At 34.9% G+C, this 22,577-nt stretch overlaps 2 protein-coding genes across 3 annotated transcripts; one reads left to right on the plus strand and one right to left on the minus strand.

Annotated features, from left to right (window-relative positions):
* Window positions 1–131: 131 nt before the first annotated feature.
* On the plus strand, window positions 132–18,689 carry LOC130962813 (putative disease resistance RPP13-like protein 1). The gene is made up of 2 exons (XM_057888982.1): window positions 132–461; window positions 14,900–18,689. Exons 1-2 carry the CDS (start codon window positions 132–134, stop codon window positions 18,347–18,349), a joined length of 3,780 nt encoding a protein of 1,259 aa, XP_057744965.1. The 3' UTR covers window positions 18,350–18,689.
* A 172-nt stretch (window positions 18,690–18,861) lies between these two features.
* LOC130973598 (rRNA (cytosine-C(5))-methyltransferase NOP2C) lies at window positions 18,862–21,959 on the minus strand. 2 transcript variants are annotated; one of them, XM_057898220.1, is made up of 9 exons: window positions 21,729–21,959; window positions 21,498–21,642; window positions 21,197–21,287; window positions 20,836–21,005; window positions 20,449–20,688; window positions 20,237–20,368; window positions 19,856–19,923; window positions 19,684–19,745; window positions 18,862–19,188 (listed from the first exon to the last, which is right to left on the minus strand). In XM_057898220.1, the coding sequence occupies exons 1-9, from the start codon at window positions 21,842–21,844 to the stop codon at window positions 19,052–19,054; spliced, it is 1,161 nt and encodes a 386-aa protein (XP_057754203.1). In that variant the 5' UTR covers window positions 21,845–21,959; the 3' UTR covers window positions 18,862–19,051. The 2 variants fall into 2 exon arrangements, with proteins under 2 accessions (XP_057754203.1, XP_057754195.1); XM_057898212.1 differs by having other exon boundaries at window positions 20,449–20,678; window positions 20,808–21,005.
* Window positions 21,960–22,577: the final 618 nt, after the last annotated feature.

A 22,577-nucleotide genomic window follows, 5' to 3' on the forward strand; every position in this document is an offset into this window, starting at 1 on the left:
TTACTTTTAACGGAATAAAGCTTCTAATCTAACGATAAAATAAATCACATTCTCTTTGCTTCGTTCCCACACTGCATTATTTGTTCCAAATACTGTGAGTTGAATCGGAATTCGAAGCTAAGGAGAAAAACATGGCTGCTGCTACTGTGGGAGAAGCGTTGCTCTCGGCTGCTGTGGAAGCAATGATTGGGAAGATCACAACTGAGATTTCGGAGTTCTATCGGAGCAAGAATCTGGATGAGTCACTGCTGGAGGAGCTGGAATCCACGATGCGAATTCTTCAAGCTTTTCTGAGTGATGCTGAGGAAAAGCAGATCAAGAACGCTGCTGTGAAGGCATGGCTTGATGACCTCACTCAAGCTCTCTTTGATGCTGACGACTTGCTCGACGACGTTGCCACCGAGGCTCTCCGTCGCAAAGTGGAAGCCCGCTATGTTCCCCGCCGTTCCCTTGCCGTGAAGGTGCGCAAATAACTCATTTTTACCGTATATCTTACGCCAGAAGTTTACATGCAAGTAATTTTATTATTAAAATCTAATCCCCACTTAATTAAAAAAAATAAGTAACCTTACATCATTACATATAATCTCACACCATTAAAAATATTAATAATATTTAATTAATATCTACAAATTATAAAATTTACTGTTTCTAGCACTCTTCTATTCTACTTGCTTAATCGAAGCCAATTCATTTGATAATGATTTTGTATACCATAAATTAATTATATTATATTATGTACACACAAAAAATTAATTATTAAATTAATTATTTATATAAAAAATATATATATATTAAAATATAAATTAAAATAAATTAAATAATATTTGTATCTATATATAAATATTATAATAAATTTATTGATTGATTTTTTTTATGTTACATGTAGTATTTTATTATAAGATTAAAGATTTTGAAAAAATATATATATAACACATAATATTTTTAAATTTATGATTTCTTATACAGTAAATATGAATAAAAAAATTAAAACTATGATAACATTTTAGTAAAAAATTATTTTATATATACCAAAAATCAGTTATTTATATATATATATATATATATATATATATATATATATATATATATATATTTAACTCATTTTTAATATATATATTTTATATTTTAATATATTTTTTTTATGAATAACTTATTTAGTAGTTAATTTTTTGTATAGACATAATATAATCATATTATAGCAGATTACTCTAATTAAAATATTGTATTAGTAGTTCCATTTGATATCATTATAATGTGATTTATACCACTTAATTTGCTAAGAAAAAATATGCAAGAATTAGATCTAAGTATATATAATTTAAAAATAAATTAAATAATAATTATATTTATATATAAATATATAATAATTAATTTATTCACTAATTTTTTAAGCTGCATGTAGTATTTTTACTGTAAAATAAGAATTTTGCAATAATATATATAAAACACAATATTTTTAAACTTATGATTTTTTTATACATTAAATATCAATGAAAAATTAAAATTGTGATAGCATTTTAGTCAAAAATATTATATGTATCTTAAAAATCAACTATTATATATTTATATTTATATATAAATATATTTTTAATTTATTTTTAATATATATTTTATATTTTAATATATATTTTTATAAATAATTTATTTAATAATTAATTTTTTGTGTAGACATAATATAATCACGTTATAGCATATCACTCTAATCGAAATATTGTATTAGGAGTTCCATTTGATATTATCATAATGTGATTTATACCACTTAATTTGCTAAGAAAAGATTTGCAAGGATTAAATCCAAATATATTCTTTGAAAATTAAAAGGAAAAAAACATAGAGATTATAAAAGTAAATATGAATTTATTGCTGTTACACTCGTTTTAATTGTTAAATAATATAATATTAATTCTGATGGTTTTTAGTGGCTAAGAGAAGGGGGTTGAATCTTAGCCCCTTTTTCACTTGATAATACTTGCTGGTCTTTAAAACAACTTCTGGAGATTTTTTGGTTTTTGTCTCGTACCCAGCCGCGAGACTTTTCTTTTTATCTCGTGACCCGACACGAGATATTTTTCAGTTTTATCTCCTGTGCAGCAGAAACAGAAATGGAGTAGAAGAGAGAGAAAATTACACCCAGATATATCCTGGTTCAGCTGCTAAGTGCAGTGCAGTCTACATCCAGTCTCCATCACAAAGATGATGGAATTTCACTATAATCATTTTTTATTACAAACACCAATTCTCCCTAAGAACTACCCTTCCTATTTGGGACAAGTCCAGAATCTAAACCCAATCCTGAACTTGACTTGGTTACTGCCAAGCTTTCACTGCTAAGTGCTAACCCAACTTGCAAGGGGATTCCCACAGAATCATGAAACACAAGACAGATGTACAAAGGACCACTAAGGACATCTATGGCTTTTTCTTTTAATTTGCACTCTCTGTCTTTTTCCGCTCTATGGCTTTTTCATACAAACCTCACTGTTTTGCCTTTTTCCATGAGACTCAAGACAGACAAAATTAAATAGAAAAATTACAAAATGAAGAACATTAAAGGAAAAGAAATTCTGTTAGCTTTAGGTAGCTCTGAGAATCCTATGCTTTGCACTCTCACTCCTTTCCTCAAACCCTAACTGTTCACCCTTACTTATAGGGAGAAGCCTCCACGGTTGAAACCAAACAAACCAAGCTAATCTTCTTCTTCTTCATGCAAATCAGTTTGGCCAGAGAGAGAGGAGAGGTAACCGAATGCAATAACCAACATGCAATTACCTCTGGTTCTTCCTTGGTCACCAATAATCATCAATCCAAGCCCTCCGTCTTGCCTTGCACTCCAAGATGAACTCCTAGCCCTTGATGCATGCTTGATGATGATAGCTTCATCTGCTCCAATCTCTGCCTCTTCCATCATGTAGCCACTGTAGCTACCTCCTGTGGTGGTTGAGCAGAATCAGAGTCAAGCCATCCCTCCAATGATCTTCTTCCTCTGACCGATATCTTCTTCAACCATTTTTGGTGTGGAGAAGCCAAGATCTCTTCACCAAATCTTACCATAAGTGATGAGAATCTTAGCCACATCATACTTTTTTTTTCTTGACATCATTGTGATGGTCTTGTTGCTTGCATCTTCATCTCTTTGGTGGCTAGCTTTATCTTCCATGCTTTCGCTGTTGATATGACCGAAAGAGAAGAAAGAGTAGAGAGAGAAGAAAGAAAATATTCAATGGATTTGAGCAATAATTAGTGTAGCAAAGAGAGAGAACAAAAGTGAACTCAAGTTTCACACTTCCCTTTGCTGAGTAGCGTGTAGAGTCATTAAAGCAATCAAATCAATTTCTCTCTCATTTATGTTTCCAATGCTAGCAAATTAAATTTTGAAATCCATCCCAAAATAAGAAATGGGATCCGTTGGAAGCATGAAGCAATTTTGCTTTCTTTCTCAATTGGTTTCGGACCAAGCAAGCAAAATAATTTGGGCTTGTATCAATAATAATTAAAACTGGCCCAACAAAGTAATTCAGCCATCTTTTATAATGTTGCATAAGGCTGATATTTAAGTTTAATTTGGGCTTGCTTAAATCAATCTGACCCAATAAAAAAAATTGTTTCAGCCACAACATTTAACCAAATTTATAACCAAGGTTGATTTACTTCCAACATCTTGGGCTTGCTATTTTTTTCGACCCAATAAAAATTTGCACAAACAAAATTATCAATCATTACATATGAATTAAGATCAAATTGACAATTTTGTATTTTAAAAATTAATAATGTTTGTTCATCATCAAAATAAATTTAGAGTTTTCCAAACTCATCAATCTCCCCCTTTATGACAAACATTATTAAAATTGAAATAGAAAGAAACTAGAGATTAAAGTATTGAGTACTCCCTCTGAAGATCAGTATTTCTTCCCTTTTCAAATGTTTCATGGCTCCCCCTTAACATATGCTATTTTACCAAGGGAAGTTTTATACCTGTAACTTTAAAATCAAGCTTGAGGAAACTATGTTATTCAACATATTAATTATTAAATTGTTGAATGTTTGATTTATGAGCAGAATTGGATTGATAAACAAAACTCATTTGTTATCATAAATTGATTTTCTGCTCAATCACATATAAAACAATTGAGTAAAAAAAATTGATGTTTCCTGAAGCTGTTGTTCAAGCTATTTTGAAAAAAAAAATTTCAATTAACAAATCAGAGCAAATTAATCATAGCAAGAAAAATATTTCAAATCAAGCATGATCATTTCAAACCATAGCAACTATCAAACTTTTATTTTTATATCACAACTTAAAGGAACTGCCAAAAAATATTCCTTAATCCAAAATAGCAAACATCAAATAAATCAAATGCATCACAAACACAGCAAACATTTTACCAAGGTAAATAAATCACAAACATCAAGCATCAGCAATCATGTTTACTAAAATAGAACAGATGCATTATCAAACATATCACCACAACAAAATATTGAAACAAGGGTGATCATGAATCCACAAAAGTATTTCATTCCCTGTTTTGTTAATTTCAATTTTCCAGCCATTTCTCCCCCTTTTGGCATCAAGGGGCACCTGCAAAAGATGACATAGAAAACAAAAATATCCAAAATATACCCAAAATGTCAAGAGTGTATCACAGTGTCATAGGTCTAAAGTACCAAAATAAACTACTACAGTATCAGATTGAACCGAAACAAGCCAAATATCAACGAAAAGAAAAGAAACAGTGATTAATCATCAGATAAGTGAAACTCAGATTCATCTGCCTCTTCTTCACTAGCATCGCCCAACTCCTCTTCAAAATTCTGCAACATCAGACTCACCCTATCCTTGCACCTCATCCAAGCCCTCACATTTTCAAAGGCTTGCTTGCAGGCTGCCTTATAGGATTGTACCATTAGCTCCGACATGTTGGTGAATTCGGTGAGGATTTCTTTGATGGATTCGGTTGTCTTAGAGAACTCAGGCCGACTCTTAAACTCACTATCTGAGGCTACTTTCTTCCCCTTGGTTCCCTTCATAGCTCCTCCTCCTTTGATCATAGATACCTTATTTTCTACAGCTTCATTTGTGAGATCAATTTTAAAATATTCAAAAATACTTGTTAAAAACATGCCATAAGGCAAATTTGCCTTTTTGGTACTCTTAACTGATTTCCACATGTGTCTTATCATAAGGTAACCAAATGAGATAGGAGTAGAAGTAACAAGAGCAAAAAGTATGAGACAGTCAGAAACAGTTAATCTGTTATGTGAACCACTTTGAGGGGTTAGGATATGAGTGATGATCCTGTGGAGCAGAGAGTTTGTAGGCCCGAGGGCTTTGTGGGTCGAAATTGTGCCGTCCAAGCCAGATAAGTTTTCACAAATGTGTTGCAGGGCAATCTTGTAGGTGACTCCAACCTGGGAGTCCCACTTCTCAGTCATATAAGCTCTTGGCCCTGCATCCGTATAACCTAGGGCAGTTCCAATTGTCTCAGTGTTCAAAGTCATGTAAACCTTCTTGACATAGGAGTGGATGGTGCCATCGATCAGCCGCATGTTGGCATAGAACTCACGTACCAAACCGGGGTAGACCGGTTTCTGAATATGGAGCAGTGGTGTCCATTGTAGAAGTTCGAACAGAGGAGAAACATTGATCCCTTTGTTTGTGAGTGAGTCAAGATTGACGAGATAGGTGGCACAAAGGTGGCGTTTTTCCAATACCTCCTTGTGGAATTCATAGGAGGCACAAGAATTGAACCTGGCCGGATCAAAATGTGAATGTGATTTGTTGAACTTGTTTTTGAAATCCAATGACTCCAAGTTCGCTGGCTCCCTGGTGTTATGCAACACGAACCCTTTTGTCTTCTGGGTACTGCGTCTGGGTGTGGTCTTTTTTTTTGTGGTGATTGCGGCGGTGATGGAAGAGGTGAGGTGTGGGATTCTTCTTCTTCAACCACGGGAACCTTTTCCTTCTTTTTCCTTGAAGATGTCTTTGTTGCGATTATTTCCTCCTCATGGTGTCTGTGTGTTTGGATGGTGGTGAGGGAGAAGATGAAGAGGTAGAATGAATATGTATGTAGGTGTGAGTTTGAGGTGTGGAAGGTTTTTGGGAGAAAAGGAGTCTTTCACTTTTTCTTGGGGCGGTTTTCTTTTTCATGATAAAGAAAATGGAGAAGTGGAAGAGGGAGAGTTGTAGAGAGCCGAATTGAGTGGAGTGAAGAGGGAGGTTAGGGACGCATTAAATGTGGAGTGGAGAGAGAATTGGAGGGAGTTTAATAACCATTAATGAGCGGTTATTAACCAAGGAAGTTTCCTTTTATTTGAAATAAAACTAAAAAGTGGTTTCCTAGAATCAAGGGATTAGAGGAGAGAAAAGATTTGATTTGACAACATCTTCTTCCAACAAGATTTGATGAGACAACAAAAAAGAGATTGTGATTTACACAAAAAGAAACGAACAAAACGGTCAGAGTAGGGTCAAAGAAGTTTGGTGGGGCCCATAAGAATTAATTTCTGCGCAGTCTCTCCCTTGATCATAGCCCTTTCAACACACCCTGATTTTTATCTCCTGCTTTCCTACGAGACAAAACTGAGTAGAATCAAACATTTCACAAGTTATCAATAGAACTTAAATCAATCATTCCCAAATTTTTTCTCAAAGTGCAGAATCTGTCTTCACAGAGGGGTTTTGTAAAAATGTCAGCAAGTTGGTCTTCAGATTTTACAAATTGAATATCAATAGTACCCTTTTGCACATGTTCTCTAATGAAATGATATTTAATTTTAATGTGCTTGGTTCTTGAGTGCAGAACAGGATTTTTAGAAATGTTTATAGCACTCATATTATCACAAAATAAGGGTATACTATTGATCTTTAATTTGTGATCTTCCAACTGCGTTTTTAACCAAATTAATTGTGAACAACATGTAGATGCAGAAATATATTCAGCTTCAGCTGTGGATAGAGCCACTGTGGCTTGCTTTTTGCTTGACCACATATTGAGTGAGCTTCCAAGGAAGCAACACATGCCGGATGTGCTCCTTCTATCCACCCTATCTCCCACATAATCTGCATCACAAAATCCTACTGTACAAAAGTCATCAGATTTAGAATACCACAAGCCATAATTACTAGTTCCCTTAATGTATATAATGATGCGCTTAACGACTGAAAGATGGGATTCTTTTGGGCGAGATTGAAACCTTAAGCATACACCCACACTTTGAACAATATCCGGTCTAGAGGAGGTAAGGTGCATAAGTGAACCTATCATTCCTCTATACCTTGTTTCATCCACATCTTTGCCATCATCATCCTTTTCAAGTTTTGTGTTTGGATGCATTGGTGTTCCCATTGGTTTGGAACTTTCTAGGCCAAATTTTTTGATAAGTTCTTTTGCATACTTTCCTTGATGAATAAAGGTACCATTAGGAGTTTGTTTAATTTGGAGGCCAAGAAAGAACGTTAGCTCTCCCATTAAACTCATCTCAAACTCACTAGTCAGTAGTTTTCCAAACTCTTCACACAAGGACTCATTGGCCGATCCAAACATAATGTCATCCACATAAACTTGAACTAGGAGGATATCATCATTAGATGCTTTAATAAATAAAGTAGTGTCGGTAATACTCCTTTGAAATTAATTTTCTAACAAGAAGGCATTAAGCCTTTCATACCAAGCTCTTGGAGCTTGTCTAAGACCATAAAGAGCCTTAGAGAGTTTAAAAACATGGTTTGGAAATTCTTTATCTTCAAAATCGGGGGGTTGTGCCACAAACACTTCTCTATCAATAAAGCCATTAAGAAAAGCACATTTTACATCCATTTGAAACATTTTAAAACCTTTATGGGCAGCATAGGCAAGAAGCAACCTAATTGCTTCCATTCTTGCTACCGGAGCAAAAGACTCATCAAAATCTATACCCTCTTCTTGATCGTAACCTTGGGCCACTAATCTAGCCTTGTTACGAACAAATTTTCCATCCTCACCTAATTTATTTTTGAACACCCACTTAGTACCCGTAACTTTCTTACCATCCGGATGAGGTACTAGTGTCCAAACCTCATTCTTGTCGAATTGAGCAAGCTCTTCTTGCATGATTTTGACCCATGATAGATCTTCAAGAGCTTGTTTTACATTGTTGGGCTCTATTTGTGACAAGAGGGCAAAGTTGCTTGGTTCGGATTGCCTTTTGGTTGAGAATCTTGTTGTTACACCTTGAGAGGGATCTCCAATGATGAAGTCATGAGGATAACCCCTCATAGACTTCCATTCTCTAGGCTTCCGGAGTGGTGTTGAACTTTGATGAGCTTCTGTGGGTCTTACTGTTTCAGTTTCTCTTGGTGGCTCAGGAGACAAAACTGGACTGGCAGATTCTTCATTTTGAGTAGACTTGGGATTTTCTTCACTGGTTTCCTTATTGACAATATCTTCAAAATCTGTATCATCTTCAATTACAACACTGAGAATTGAATTAGAATCACAAAAAGAGACATGTATGGATTCCTCTATGGTCCTATGTTCCTTGAGATAAATCCTATAGGCCTTGCTAGTGGTGGAGTATCCAACAAACATCCCTTTATGGGATTTTGGATCAAATTTACCAAGATTTTCTTTATTATTAAGTACAAAGCATTTGCATCCAAAAACATTAAAATACTTAAGATTTGGAGGGGTTCCTTTCCATAGCTCAAGGTGTTTTCTTCAACCCTTTTCTAATAATTGTCCTATTCAAAATGTAACAAGCTGTATTTACAGCTTCAGCCCATAAAAATTTAGGAATCTCATTCTCACAAAGTATGGCCCTAGTCATCTCTTGAAGGCTTCTATTTCTTCTCTCAACCACCCCATTTTGTTGAGGGGTTCTAGGGCATGAAAAGTTATGAGCAATTCCAAAGTCATCACAGAATTTTTCAAAGTCTTGGTTTTCAAATTCTCTTTCGTGATCACTTCTCAAATGGGCAATTTTTAAATCTTTTTCCTTCTGAATTTTCTTGCAAAGGGTTGAGAAAGCATGAAAAGTATAATTTTTATGAGCAAGAAAAAGTACCCAACCAAATCTAGAGTAATCATCTACCACCACTAGACCATAGTATTTACCTCCTAAACTTTGAGTTCTTGTTGGACAAAAAAGATCAATGTGTAACATCTCTAATGGTCTTTTGGTTGAAATTCCATCTTTTGGTTTAAAAGAGGATTTTACTTTTTTGCCCAATTGGCAAGCATCACAAGTAAGATCCTTATCAAATTTGATATTTGGAATTCCTCTAACCAAATTTTTTTTGACTAGCTTAGAAATTTGGTACATGCTAGCATGACCCAACTTTCTATGCCATAGCCATTTTTCAGATTCAAGAGAAGTAAAACATGTTACATTTTGTTCTTTCAAGTCCTCAAGAGTCAATCCATACACATTATTGCACCTTTTAGCCTCAAATAAAATATCCCCAGTTTTTTCACAAACAACCAAACACACAAACTTTCTAAAAATAACTTCAAATCCTAGATCACACAATTGACTTACACTAAGTAAATTATGCTTCAAACCATTTACAAGAAGAACATCATTTATACAAGATGAAAAACTTTTATCAACTTTCCCAACGGCTGCTATCTTTCCTTTAGCATCATCACTGAAAGTGACAAATTCTCCATCATATTCATCAAGCTTTATGAAGAAGGTTATTTTTTCGGTCAAATGCCTAGAACATATGCTGTCCATGTACCACATGTTCTCCTTCCGTTTGGATGCTAGGCATACCTACAAAACAAGCTCAAGTGACCTTAGGTATCCAAATTTTCTTGGATCCTTTCACGTTAAACCATCTCTTATGTCCTAAGCCATTATAATAAAAAATAACTTTGTAAAGTTTATCACCAATCATCCTCTCACCAAAAAAGCATTGAACGAGAAAGTGTCCATTTCGGTTACATAGTCTACAAAACCTTGGAGTTGCTGTTTTGTTAAAATTTGTTGGGTTTTGAAATCTTGTATCATTCGAAGATGAGGCAATATTTTCAAAATAAGGTTTTTCAACAGATTTATAGAACCCCAAGTCAGCTTTATCATAAAGAGGTTTTTGACTAGCCAAGATTTGATTTAGATTTTTAGAACTTTGAGTGAACTTGGCTAAGTCATCTTTAAGCCTTTTGACCTCTTTAAGCAACTCTTCATTTTCTTTAAAACAGTTTACATATGCAACAACTGAATGGTCACTTTCACAGCTCCTAAGTTGGGCTTTTAACTGCTTTTTTTCTTCAACAAGTTCACAAGCAGTTTCGGCCTCCCTTAGTTTTTCTTTAAGAAAACCATTTTCTGCTTTAAGAATGGTGATTTGTTGTTCAAGTTCTTGATTATCCAACAAAAAGCATCTTATTTTTTCAGAAAGATGATCTATCATAAGATGAAGTGATTCAGTGTCAGGGTTGAGAATGATTACCTGTTCAACGTGGTCAGCCATAAGACATGGTTGAGACTTGGTTTCGGATTCTTCATCATCTTCAGAATCGTTTTCTAAGTCTTCCCAAGAGGCCATAAGACCTTTCTTCTTTCCCTTCTTTGGCTTCTCTTCTTTCTTCAACTTAGGACAGTCTAACTTGAAATGCCCAGTTTCTTTGCAGTTGTAGCATGTCACCTTGCTGAAATCTTTCCTTTGTTTCCTAGAGCTGCTTCCCTTGCTTCTCTCCTTGAACTTCACCATTTTCTTGAATTTTTTGGCAAACAATACAAACTCATTTTCAAAGAAATTATCACTGGATTCATCATCCAGGGGGTTAGTAACAGATTTAAAAGCAATTCCTTTCTTTTTTGAATCCTTTTTCAAATAAGTGTTTTCAAAAGCAAGTAGGTTTCCTCTCAAGTCATCATATGCCATGGAATCTAGACCACTACTCTCAGATATGATTAAAGCTTTTGTTTCCCACTCTTTAGTAAGACATCTAAGAACTCTCCTCACAAGCACAGAATCAGGATACGTAATTCCCATAGCATCCAAGCCAACAATGATGAGAATCTTTCAAACATTTCATCTATTGATTCTCCTTCCTTCATTGAAAATATTTTGTATTCTCTATTCAACATGTCTATCCTTGTCTTCTTTACCATGGTGGTTCCTTCATGAGTGATTTGAAGCTTGTCCCAGATTTCCTATGCCGTTGTGCATCGTGATACCCGTCGGTACTCCTCGAAGCTGATAGCACAGTTAAGCAAGTTGATAGCCTTGGCATTGAGCTCCACCTTCTTTCTGTCCTCTTCGGTCTAGCTGGCTTCTGGCTTGAGTGATATTACTCCTTCAGCACTCGTAGTGGTTGGAAACTGAGGACCCTCAAGGATGATCTTCCATAGACTGTAATCTACTGGTTGCACAAAATCTTCATTTTCTCCTTCCAATAGGTGTAGTTTTTCCCATTGAAAAGAGGAGGTCTGTTGCTTGACTGTCCTTCTGTCAGATTGTAGGCCACTAGAGTTAAGCCACTATTTTCTGTCATCTGGATCTTTTCTCCAAGCTGCAAAGCTTGATCTCTTTGAGACCAAGCTCTGATACCAATTGATGGTTTTTAGTGGCTAAGAGAAAGAGGGGTTGAATCTTAGCCCCTTTTTCACTTGATAACACTTGCTGGTCTTTAAAACAACTTCTAGAGACTTTTTGTTTTTTGTCTCGTACCCAACCACGAGACTTTTCTTTTTATCTCGTGACCCGGCACGAGATATTTTTCAGTTTTATCTCTTGTGCAGCAGAAACAGAAATGGAGTAGAAGAGAAAGAAAATTACACCCAGATATATCCTGGTTCAGCTGCTAAGTGCAGTGCAGCCTACATCCAGTCTCCATCACAAAGATGATGGAATTTCACTATAATCATTCTTAATTACAAACACAAATACTCCCTAGGAACTACCCTTCCTATTCGGAACAAGTCCAGAATCTAAACCCAATCCTGAACTTGACTTGGTTATTGCCAAGTTTTCACTGCTAAGTGCTAACCCAACTTACAAGGGGATTCCCACAGAATCATGAAACACAAGACAGATGTACAAAGGACCTCTAAGGACATCTATGGCTTTTTCTTTTAATTTTGCACTCTCTGCCTTTTTTCACTCTATGGCTTTTTCATACAAACCTCACTGTTTTGCCTTTTTCCATGAGACTCAAGACAGACAAAATTAAACAGAAAAATTACAAAATGAAGAACATTGAAGGAGAAAAAATTCTGTTAGCTTTAGGTAGCTCTGAGAATCCTGTGCTTTACACTCTCACTCCTTTCCTCAAACCCTGGCTGTTCACCCTTACTTATAGGGAGAAGCCTCCACGGTTGAAACTAAACAAACCAAGCTAATCTTCTTCTTCTTCATACAAACCGATTCGGCCAGAGAGAGGGAAGAGGTAACCGAATGCAATAACCAATATGCAATTGCCTCTGGTTCTTTCTTGGTCACCAATAATCATCAATATGAGCCCTCCATCTTGCCTTGCACTCCAAGATGAACTCCTAGCCCTTGATGCATGCTTGATGATGATAGCTTCATCTGCTCCAATCTCTGCCTCTTCCATCACGTAGCCATTGTAGCTACCTCCTGTGGTGGTTGAGCAGAATCAGAGTCAAGCCATCCCTCCAAGGATCTTCTTCCTCTGACCGATATCTTCTTCAACCATTTTTGGTATGAAAAAGCCAAGATCTCTTCACCAAATCTTATCATAAGTGATGAGAATCTTAGCCACATCATACTTTTTGTTTTTTTTTCTTGCCATCATTGTGATGGTCTTGTTGCTTGCATCTTCATCTTTTTGGTGGCTAGCTTTAGTTTCCATGCTTTCTCTGTTGATACGACCGAAAGAGAAGAAAGAGTAGAGGGAGAAGAAAGAAAATATTCAATGGATTTGAGCAATAATTAGTGTAACAAAGAGAGAGAACAAAAGTGAACTCAAGTTTTCCACTTCCCTTTGCTGAGTAGCGTGTAGAGTCATTAAAGCAATCAAATTAATTTCTCTCTCTCATTTATGTTTCCAATGCTAGCAAATTAAATTTTGAAATTCATCCCAAAATAAAAAATGGGATCCGTTGGAAGCATAAAGCAATTTTGCTTTCTTTCTCAATTGGTTTTGGACCAAGCAAGCAAAATAATTTGGGTTTGTATAAATAATAATTGAAACTGGCCCAACAAAGCAATTCAGCCATCTTTTATAATGTTGCATAAGGCTGATTGTTAAGTTTAATTTGGGCTTGATTAAATCAATCTGACCCAATGAAAAAATTGTTTCAGCCACAACATTTAACCAAATTTATAACCAAGGCTGATTTAGTTCCAACATCTTGGGCTTGCTATTTTTTTTGGCCCAATAAAAATCTGCACAAACAAAATTATCAATCATTACATATGAATTAAGATCAAGTTGACAATTTTGTATTTTAATTAAATTAATAATGTTTGTTCATCATCAAAATAAATTTAGAGTTTTCCAAACTCATCAAATTCTAAAGAGTAAAGTATCGTTTTTGTCCCCAATGTTTGGGGTAAGTCCTATTTGTGTCCCTAACGTTTAAATCGTCCTATTTGTATCCTTAATGTTTATAAAAGTGATTCAATGTTATCCTACTATTAATTATACTAAGAAATCAGATTATATTTTTCAATTATTCTCACTTGGATGTATTCATTCTCAATTAGGTCTCACTTAGATGTGATCGATTTTAATATTATACCCACTATTTATGTTTAGATTCAATTATATCCCTAGAAAAGTAAATTATGTAAATGTTGCAGGAATTAGTTTCAACATTTGATGAGCTATTTTTCGGAATAGATCATCGATTCTATCTCAGACATTTGTATTCTAACTTTAAGAAGATATTTTTAAAACTCAAACTAAAGCGCTCATGATGTGTAATTGACGGTAGGATAACATTGAATCACTTTTACAATCGTTAGGGATACAAATAGGACGATTTAAACGTTAGGAACACAAATAAGATTTACCCCAAACATTGGGGACAAAAACAATACTTTATTCAATTCTAAAAGAGTGTTTGAATCTTTTTATAATTAATACTAAGAATTTTTTTATCTTTTTAAAATAAAAAGAGGTTATTTTAGTATTTTTACAATCAAATTTTAATTTTTAATACAATTAAAGAATATTAATCTTAAAAGAGAAATTTTAGTCTTTTTAAATTAACAAAAAAAATATATTAGTCTTTTCAAAATCAAAATAAAATTTATTTATAATAAAAGTAAACAAAATTAATTCTAAAAAGTAATTTTAGTTTTTAAGTTAATCCTTAAAAAGGTATTTCAATCTTTTTAAACTTAATGTTTAAAGGAGGTATTTTAGTCTTATAATTAACTAAAAGGTATATTAGTTATTTTAAAATTAAATTTATAATTTACAATCTAATTAGATAATATTATCTTAAAAGAAAAATTAATTGAGGGTATTTTTGTATTTTTATAAAATGAATTAAATTTTTTGTCAAAATTAGTTTTCTTTTTATGAAATTGGTCAAAAAGACATGTTATTCATTTCAAAATTAATAATAAGGGCTTTTTAGTATATTACATAAAATTTATTTTAAAAAATAAATAAAAAAATAAATACTGACATAAATAATATGATCCAAGTGTCATTTTTTGTTCATTCATATTTTTATTGTACCAATACATATAAATTAGTCATCATACCAAGGTATCAGTTTTTATAATCTTAATAGATAAACTATCATGTTATGTGTTTTTAAAAAATAGTCACTCGTATATAACATATGTTAAAATTAAAAAAAAACTTATTGAAAATAAATTAAAAAAATACATAATGAATGATTTAGTATCTATATTTTTTTGTGTGTACCGTAACATTTTTGCAAAACACATTATTGTTGTATCTTATTCAATATCCATGTTCTTGTAATTTAGGTGAGGAAGGTCCTTTGCTATCCATTCAAGCGGCCTTATGGAGAGATCAATTCTCAGATGCAGAAATTGACTGAAAGATTAAATGGCTTTGAAAAAAGAGCACACATGCTTCCACTAGAGAAAGGCGTCTCTGGTAGTGATTGGCTTACAACACCTACAAATTCTGCGGTGGATGATTCTGCTATTTGTGGGAGAGATGATGAAAGAAAGAATCTGAAAGAGTATTTGCTGTCAGAAGATGCTGTTGCTGATGGTGGCGGTAAAATAGGAGTGCTTGCCATTGTTGGCATGGGAGGCCTCGGAAAAACAACTCTTGCTAAACTCCTATACAATGATCCTCAAGTTAAAGGAAAGTTTGATGTGAAAGCATGGGCATCTGTCTCGAAAGATTTTGATGTTGTCAAGTTGGCAAAATCTCTTCTTGAATCTATCACATCTGCAGCAACAAATTTGGATAACTTCGATGCCTTGCGAGCAGAATTGCAAAAGAACTTGTCGGGTAAAAGATTTCTGCTTGTCTTGGATGATATATGGAATGCAGCGTATGTTGCTTGGACCAATTTGATGCCCATTTTTAATGTTGGCCAAATGGGAAGCAAAATCATTGTTACAACACGACATGAAAGAGTTGTGAGTGTTGTTAATGCTACACGGACCTGCCGTCTGGAACCACTGGCCAATGAAGATTGTTGGAGTTTACTTTCCAAACATGCATTTGGAGCACACAAATGCACTGAACTGTCATCCAACCTTGAAGAAATTGGTAGAAAAATTGCCAAAAAGTGTGATGGCTTGCCATTAGCTGCGGTGGCTGTGGGGGGTGTTCTTGGCACAAAGTTATCAACCGAGCACTGGACTGAAGTTTTAAACAGCAACATTTGGGATCTGACGGAGGAGGATGTGCAACCAGCTCTGCTTTTGAGCTATCATTTCCTTCCAGCTTCTTTGAAACAATGCTTTGCTTATTGTGCAATTTTCCCAAAGAACTCAGAGCTGCGAAAAGAGGCGTTAGTTCAGCTATGGATGGCACAAGGCTTTGTTCGTGTGCTCCAAAATGAGAAGAGCATTGAAGAAGTAGGCGGTAAATACTTTGATGAACTAGTAGCAAGGTCTTTGATACGACGTTCTGTGGAAGGGCAACACTTTGAAATGCATGACCTCATCAACGATTTGGCAACCATGGTTTCTTCCCCATATTGTAAGAGGCATGACAATGAAATGCAACTTGGAAATCTAAACAAAATTCGTCATTTATCTTATGATAAAACTATGTTTAACCATTTTGACGAACTTGATTCCCTTCATGGATTGAAAGGCTTACGTACACTCACAGCATTACCATTTCATGCTCGGTACATGGGCCATTACCTAGCGAACGGGGTACTGCATGAGTTGTTGGTAGCATTGAAACAGTTGCGGGTGTTATCCCTGTCAAAGTACAGGAATATCACTGTTTTGCCGAATTCTATTGGCGATTTAAAGCATTTGCGACATCTAGATCTATCTTCCACTGGAATAAAAATGTTACCTCCTGCAATATGCAAGCTCTACAATCTACAGACCTTGTTGTTATCTCATTGTAGGGACCTAACTGAGTTGCCTGAGGAGATGGAAAAATTGGTGAATCTACGCCACCTTGCTATTGATAATTGTATGAATCTTAAAGAGTTGCCCAAGGGGATGGGAAAATTGGTGAATCTACGCCGCCTTGATATTGATGGTACTAATTTGCAGGAGATGCCCGCAGAAATAGCCAAACTAGAAAATCTGCAAAGTCTGAGTTGTTTTATTGTCAGCAAACAACAAAACGGACTTAAGCTTGCAGAATTGAGAAAATTTGCCCATTTACAAGGTAAACTCTGCATCTCAAAACTAGAAAACGTTATTGATCCGTCGGATTCTTGTCAAGCCAATTTGAAGGAGAAAAAGCAAATTGAAGAGTTATCATTGGAATGGAGTATTTCCATTTTGGAAGACGACTCCCATCAAGTTGTACTTGAGCATCTGCAGCCCTCAACTAATTTGAAGAAACTGACTGTTAAGTGCTATGGCGGAACTAGTTTCCCAAATTGGTTGGGTGATTCCTCGTTTGGCAACATAGTGAGTTTGAGTATTGAAGATTGTCATCATTGTTCTTCATTGCCACCTCTTGGACGACTACATAGTCTAAAAGAACTATTCATTTGGGGTATGAGATCAGTGAAGAGTATTGGGTCTGAATTTTACGGAAGTAATTCCCCTTCATTCCAACCATTTCCCTCCTTGGAGACTTTGAGATTTGAGTGGATGGCAGAGTGGGAGGAATGGAACATGATAGATGGTATAAATGCTGAGTTTCCCTGTCTATCAAAGCTATCTCTGAGAAGGTGTCCGAAGCTGAAAGGAAATTTACCCAGCAATCTTCCTTGCTTGGTTAGACTTGATGTACAGGATTGTTGTGTACTGGAATCAGAGTTTTCAGGAGAAGTGGATAACAGAAACATAATGAGACCATTGAATCTATTCAATTTTAACTCTCTTGGAGAATTATATCTCTATAAAATTCCTTCTCTGACGGCCTTCCCGAGCAATGGTCTGCCCAAAGCGTTAAAGACACTTGATATCCAATCTTGTGAGAACCTTGAATTCCCAAGTCATGAGTTCCTGCATAGTTGCAAGGCACTTGAGGAACTGGAGATATGGGGTAGCTGTTGCTCGCTGACGTCATTTCCCTTAGGTTCTCTCCCTGTGCTCAAGCGTCTTAATCTTTTGGATTGTAAAAAATTAAAATCAATTTCAATTTCGGAAGAAGCAGCAGCAAGCCAGTCTCTCATGTTTCTTGAACATCTCGAAGTATTTTGGTGTCCTGAACTGGAGTCGATTTCCCTACTAGATTCGTCAACTCCTAACCTGAGTTATTTTGCAGTAGTGGGATGCGACAAGATTAATTCATTACCAGAACCAATTAAGAAACTCACTGGCCTCCAAACATTATGGATTCGTGATGTTCCGAATTTGGAATCCATTGCAGAAGAGGGTTTGCCTATCAATTTAAGGACACTTGGTGTCGGCAATGAAGAAGGGGTTTACAGCAATACAGCTATCACCAATTGGGGCTTGGACCGACTCACTTCTCTTTCAGAATTGAGTATTAAAGGTGATTATCTGGTTAAGAAGCTGATGGAAATACAAGTGCCTCAGTTGCCCAATTCTCTTGAGTTGCTGAGAATAGTAGGTGCACGTGAAATACAACATTTGGATGGGAAGTGGCTTCAGCATCTCACCTCTCTCAAAACTCTCGAGTTGTATGAATGTGACAAGCTCAAGTCACTGCCAAAAGAAGGGCTGCCCTCCTCAATTTCATGTCTAACAATGATAGAATGCCCAATGTTAAAAGCAAGTTGTGAGAGAAAAAAAGGAAAAGAGTGGCCCAAGATTGCTCACATCCCACTCATACGCTCTGATTGGTAACTTTCTACATAGCCTGCCCCTTGCAAATCCATGCCTCAACATATTCTTTTTATTTTTATTCTTTCAATTGTATTCCTGTTACTAGATTTTCATTTTGTTACGTTTGCATAAATGTGATTTAACATGCATAAACTAGTTGATACATTTTAGAGCAAAGTAGTTTGATCGAATCTCAATTTTAAATTTGATGAGGATGACAAAGGTTTTCACTTTGATTTGATTCCTGCTGTACACTTCTGTTGCAACTTGCAAGTGGCCAACGAGTTTGGAATGACATTGCCACTCTGCGAGATTGAACTGAATTGCTAGTTTGGTTTGTCTTCATGGAGAGACTCTTCTATACTTGTGTAACGTTTTCTTTTTCCAAGCATAATAATTGAAAGCTATTTTGACTTAATCTGTAGACACCATAAGTATAAGAATTTTCAAATTCAAATATGTTTGTATCATATCAACAAGTGTTTAATTCTTTTCACACACAAAAAAGTGTTTAATTCAACTTTTCACTCTATTAATAATTTTAAAAGCACAAACATCCGATTGAATAACAATATTTTTAAATTCCTTTAACTAAATCGACTAGATCTTGATAATACTCAAACGAAAACTTTTGTGAATGAATTTTTCTAATGCATCTGGTACATATCTAAAACTATTTGGCAACTGAAAATAAATAAAATACTTTGGGGACAGCCGAAGAGATTAAATGGCTACTTTTGTGAACTTGGCAACAAAAAGTCCACTAGTTTGAGATGTTAAGGGGTCAAATCGCCATGTTTTTGGTATCCCACCACTTTTGCAAGGCCAATTTCTGGCACCACCATCTATCTCTGCCAACTCTGCATAATAATGTCAAACATCAGAAAAGAAAAAACCTCAACAATATGTATGTCGTATGATAACTATTTTGAAAGATATGAAAACAAATAAATATATTATGGATTTGGATCCTCTAAATTTTGAATTTCATTTTAGAGTGTAAAGTGTAATCTCTCACCATTTATTTCATAAGTAGGACCAAGAGAATATATGAGAGAAAAACCATTCAAGGGTGAGAGATCACACTTTACCCTCTAAAGTGAAAATTTAAAATTTAGACGATCCAAATTCATATATTATACATAGCATGAGTGAACAACCACCACCAGCTCCAAGCACTGCCCTTTGGGGTTGGTTTAATTGGGACGACAATATAACATAGTATCATAAACCATGTTTATAAGTTATAACACTAGACCAAAAAAACAAAAAGCATGGTAAAGCTGCTAAAAATATCATATTAGATTATTAGTAATATATGGTTGACGCTTCACACAGAGGCATGAGAATCCTACCAGCATTTACATTTTCCTTCAAGAAATGTTCCACCACATCTTCATTCTGAGCCAATGTTAAGCTAATAAACAAAAGGTATTTGTGAGAATAAATCACATGATAGTGTGTGTTTCTGTGCACGTATTTTTTACTTCATTCGAAATACCAAAGAATTTAAAAATTTAAAGGTACCTGCAAGTGCTGTAAACAAGTGAGCCTCCAACTTTTAGTAGTCTGAAACCATTATGGAGAAGATTCAACTGCGGAAAGGAACGAAAAGTATGTTAGTTTTAAAAGTAATATATGTTAGTCACCATGTGTAAAATCCCATGTTATCTCTATTACATTCTTTATGAAGCCTGGAAATATTAAAAGAGTTAGCTTGTAAGCTTAAGCTCGGTGCTTGATCATTTAGGATCAGATATTCAAGTGAAGGAGCCTCAGTTCAGCAATGATAAGTTCCACCGTGATTAACTTAATAGAGCATAGAGGGTTATCAATCATGATATAATCTGTCATAACTAGTGAGAAAAGATGCATTATGGATCAAGGGAATAAGGATGAATCATTTGCCTGCAGAACATGCAAGTTATCAGTCCTCTCTGCATCTAGTACTCGACGTTGAAAAGTCCCCCAGCCCCAATTTTCAAACTTCTGAATATGTTTAACTGAACCGTCATGAGTACACTCTGCATCCACAAGGACCTACACCAAATCCAACATACTATCATGGTAGAATAAAGCAAATAACTAAGAAACATTAACTCGAATGAAGTACCAGTTACCTTGTCATATCCATGACTTCCCATCTCAACATCAGATACAGTCTTATATAGCTCTCCTTTAGCAAGACCAATTACTCCCGAATGCCGACCATAATATATGAGCTCAGGAGGCTGAGACTTCGACAGTGCCTGTGGAATACCACTTCTATTTGCTTTTCTCCTCTCTTTCCATGGTCTTCTTGAGGTCCACTCCTTGAACACATCATCTTTCTCTTCCAATCCAGATTCAACTGTTTGATACTAGACAGAATGAAAACATTTCAGGAACGTATGATAATGAGCAAGAATATGATACTAAATTTGTAGCATAGTAGTATTCCAATATTGACTATCTCTATTCCAACTTAAATTTCAATTACATGATTTGCAATCAGAACGAGATCCCACAGGAATAACTGAAAATGTTGTTCCATCAGAAACAAAAAGCCGACATCGATCACCCAATGCATATTTCTGCAGCATTGTTCTACATGCAGCCAAACGATGCCTTGCAACATCTACACCGGTCACAGAGCCCGAGTCCCCAAGCAGGTCAAGTATCATACAAAGTTTAGCCCCTAAAAAAATCAAATTTGAAGGAGTAACATCATAATCATATCTGGCAAATTACTAAATCACATTTAAAAGTTCCCCCGCATATAATATTTCCTTTTACAATCTTTTTATAGTACTTTTTCTAAGATTTTAACATTATATAAATTAATGAAAGTGAAGACTTAGCACAGTTTAAGAGGAAGAAATTTTTTACCAGGAGCAGCACATAGATCAAGGACATGATCCCCAGGTGATACATTCAAAGCCATAACAGCAGCTCCCGAAGATGCATCAATTCCATATATCTAGAAAAACAAATAATAAAAAATACCAATTCATTCCCTAAAGATAAAAAATAACATTATAGAAAAAAGCTCCCAAAATGGCTCAAGCTACAAATAAGGTAATAAACTATACAAAAAGTTAATAACAAAAATTGCAAAAATGGGGTTTTCCATTTTGAATATAAAGACAAAGAGTTTAAACTATATTAAATAAAATCGCTCTTCACTTACTTTCCCTTCTTGATATGCCCTAGAACCAGCAATTTGAACATGAGGTGGAAGAGAGTAAAACCCTTGCAACCATTGCACTTTCTCAAGTTTGCACTTCACCTCTTTTTCAACCTCTTCAACACAAGCATCAAATCCGGGTTTCAACCTTTCCAACCCAAAAGTTACAATTGTTTTTAATAAAAAGTAGCAAAATTGAAAAACAATGTGAAAAAAAGGGAAAATTGGGATTACCGAATGAATCGGGGGGTGGAATCGATTGCAGTGTAAATCGAAGGGTCGAGGTCATTGGCTTCGAGGAATTGAAGGAAAGCTTCTGGCAATGGCAGCGTTGGAGCGTCTTCTTCCATGGAAGCTCGACGAGAGCGAACGCTTGTTAGGTTTTGTCGTCTATGGAGTAAACGACATGTAAAAGTGGCGGGTAAATATTAGTTAGTAGTTCGTATAATAAAATCAAAAGTTAAAATTATTAGTAAAAAAATATTTTAAGTGTAAGAGACAATTTTGAAACCGTTATATGTGAAATAATTTATAATTCTATTATAATTTAGAATGAAATAATATTTTATATTTTTTTCAAAACGATTTTAGTGAGATTAGTAAAATTTATTTACATATTAAGTTCTATAAGAGGATTGATGAGTTTGGAAAACTCTAAATTAATTTTTATGATGACTAAATATTATTAGTATAATTATTTACAAAATTATTAATTTGATCTTAATTCATACTTGTTTAATTAATAATTTTGTTATGCAGATTTCTATTGGGCCGAATAAATTAATCAGCCCAACATAAATTCATATATTCAGCTTTGAGTGTAAAAATGATAAATTAAGTGGTTGAAGTAATTTGTGGTTGATTGGGTCGAAAAGAAAAGAAAAAATCCTAAGCCCAAACGGAATTTTATTTCAGCCTTGTGCAAGCTTGTTATAAGATTATTGGTTGAAGTGTTTAATATAGGCCAGTTTTTATTATCACTAATACAAGCCCAAGTAATTTTGCTTGCTTGGACCGAAACCAACTTTTGAGGGAAAGCAAATATTTTGCCTCTAACGGATCTCAATTTTTACCATGTGGTGG

The sequence above is a fragment of the Arachis stenosperma genome, chromosome 1 (genome assembly GCF_014773155.1).
Source record: "Arachis stenosperma cultivar V10309 chromosome 1, arast.V10309.gnm1.PFL2, whole genome shotgun sequence".
Lineage (NCBI taxonomy): Eukaryota > Viridiplantae > Streptophyta > Magnoliopsida > Fabales > Fabaceae > Arachis > Arachis stenosperma.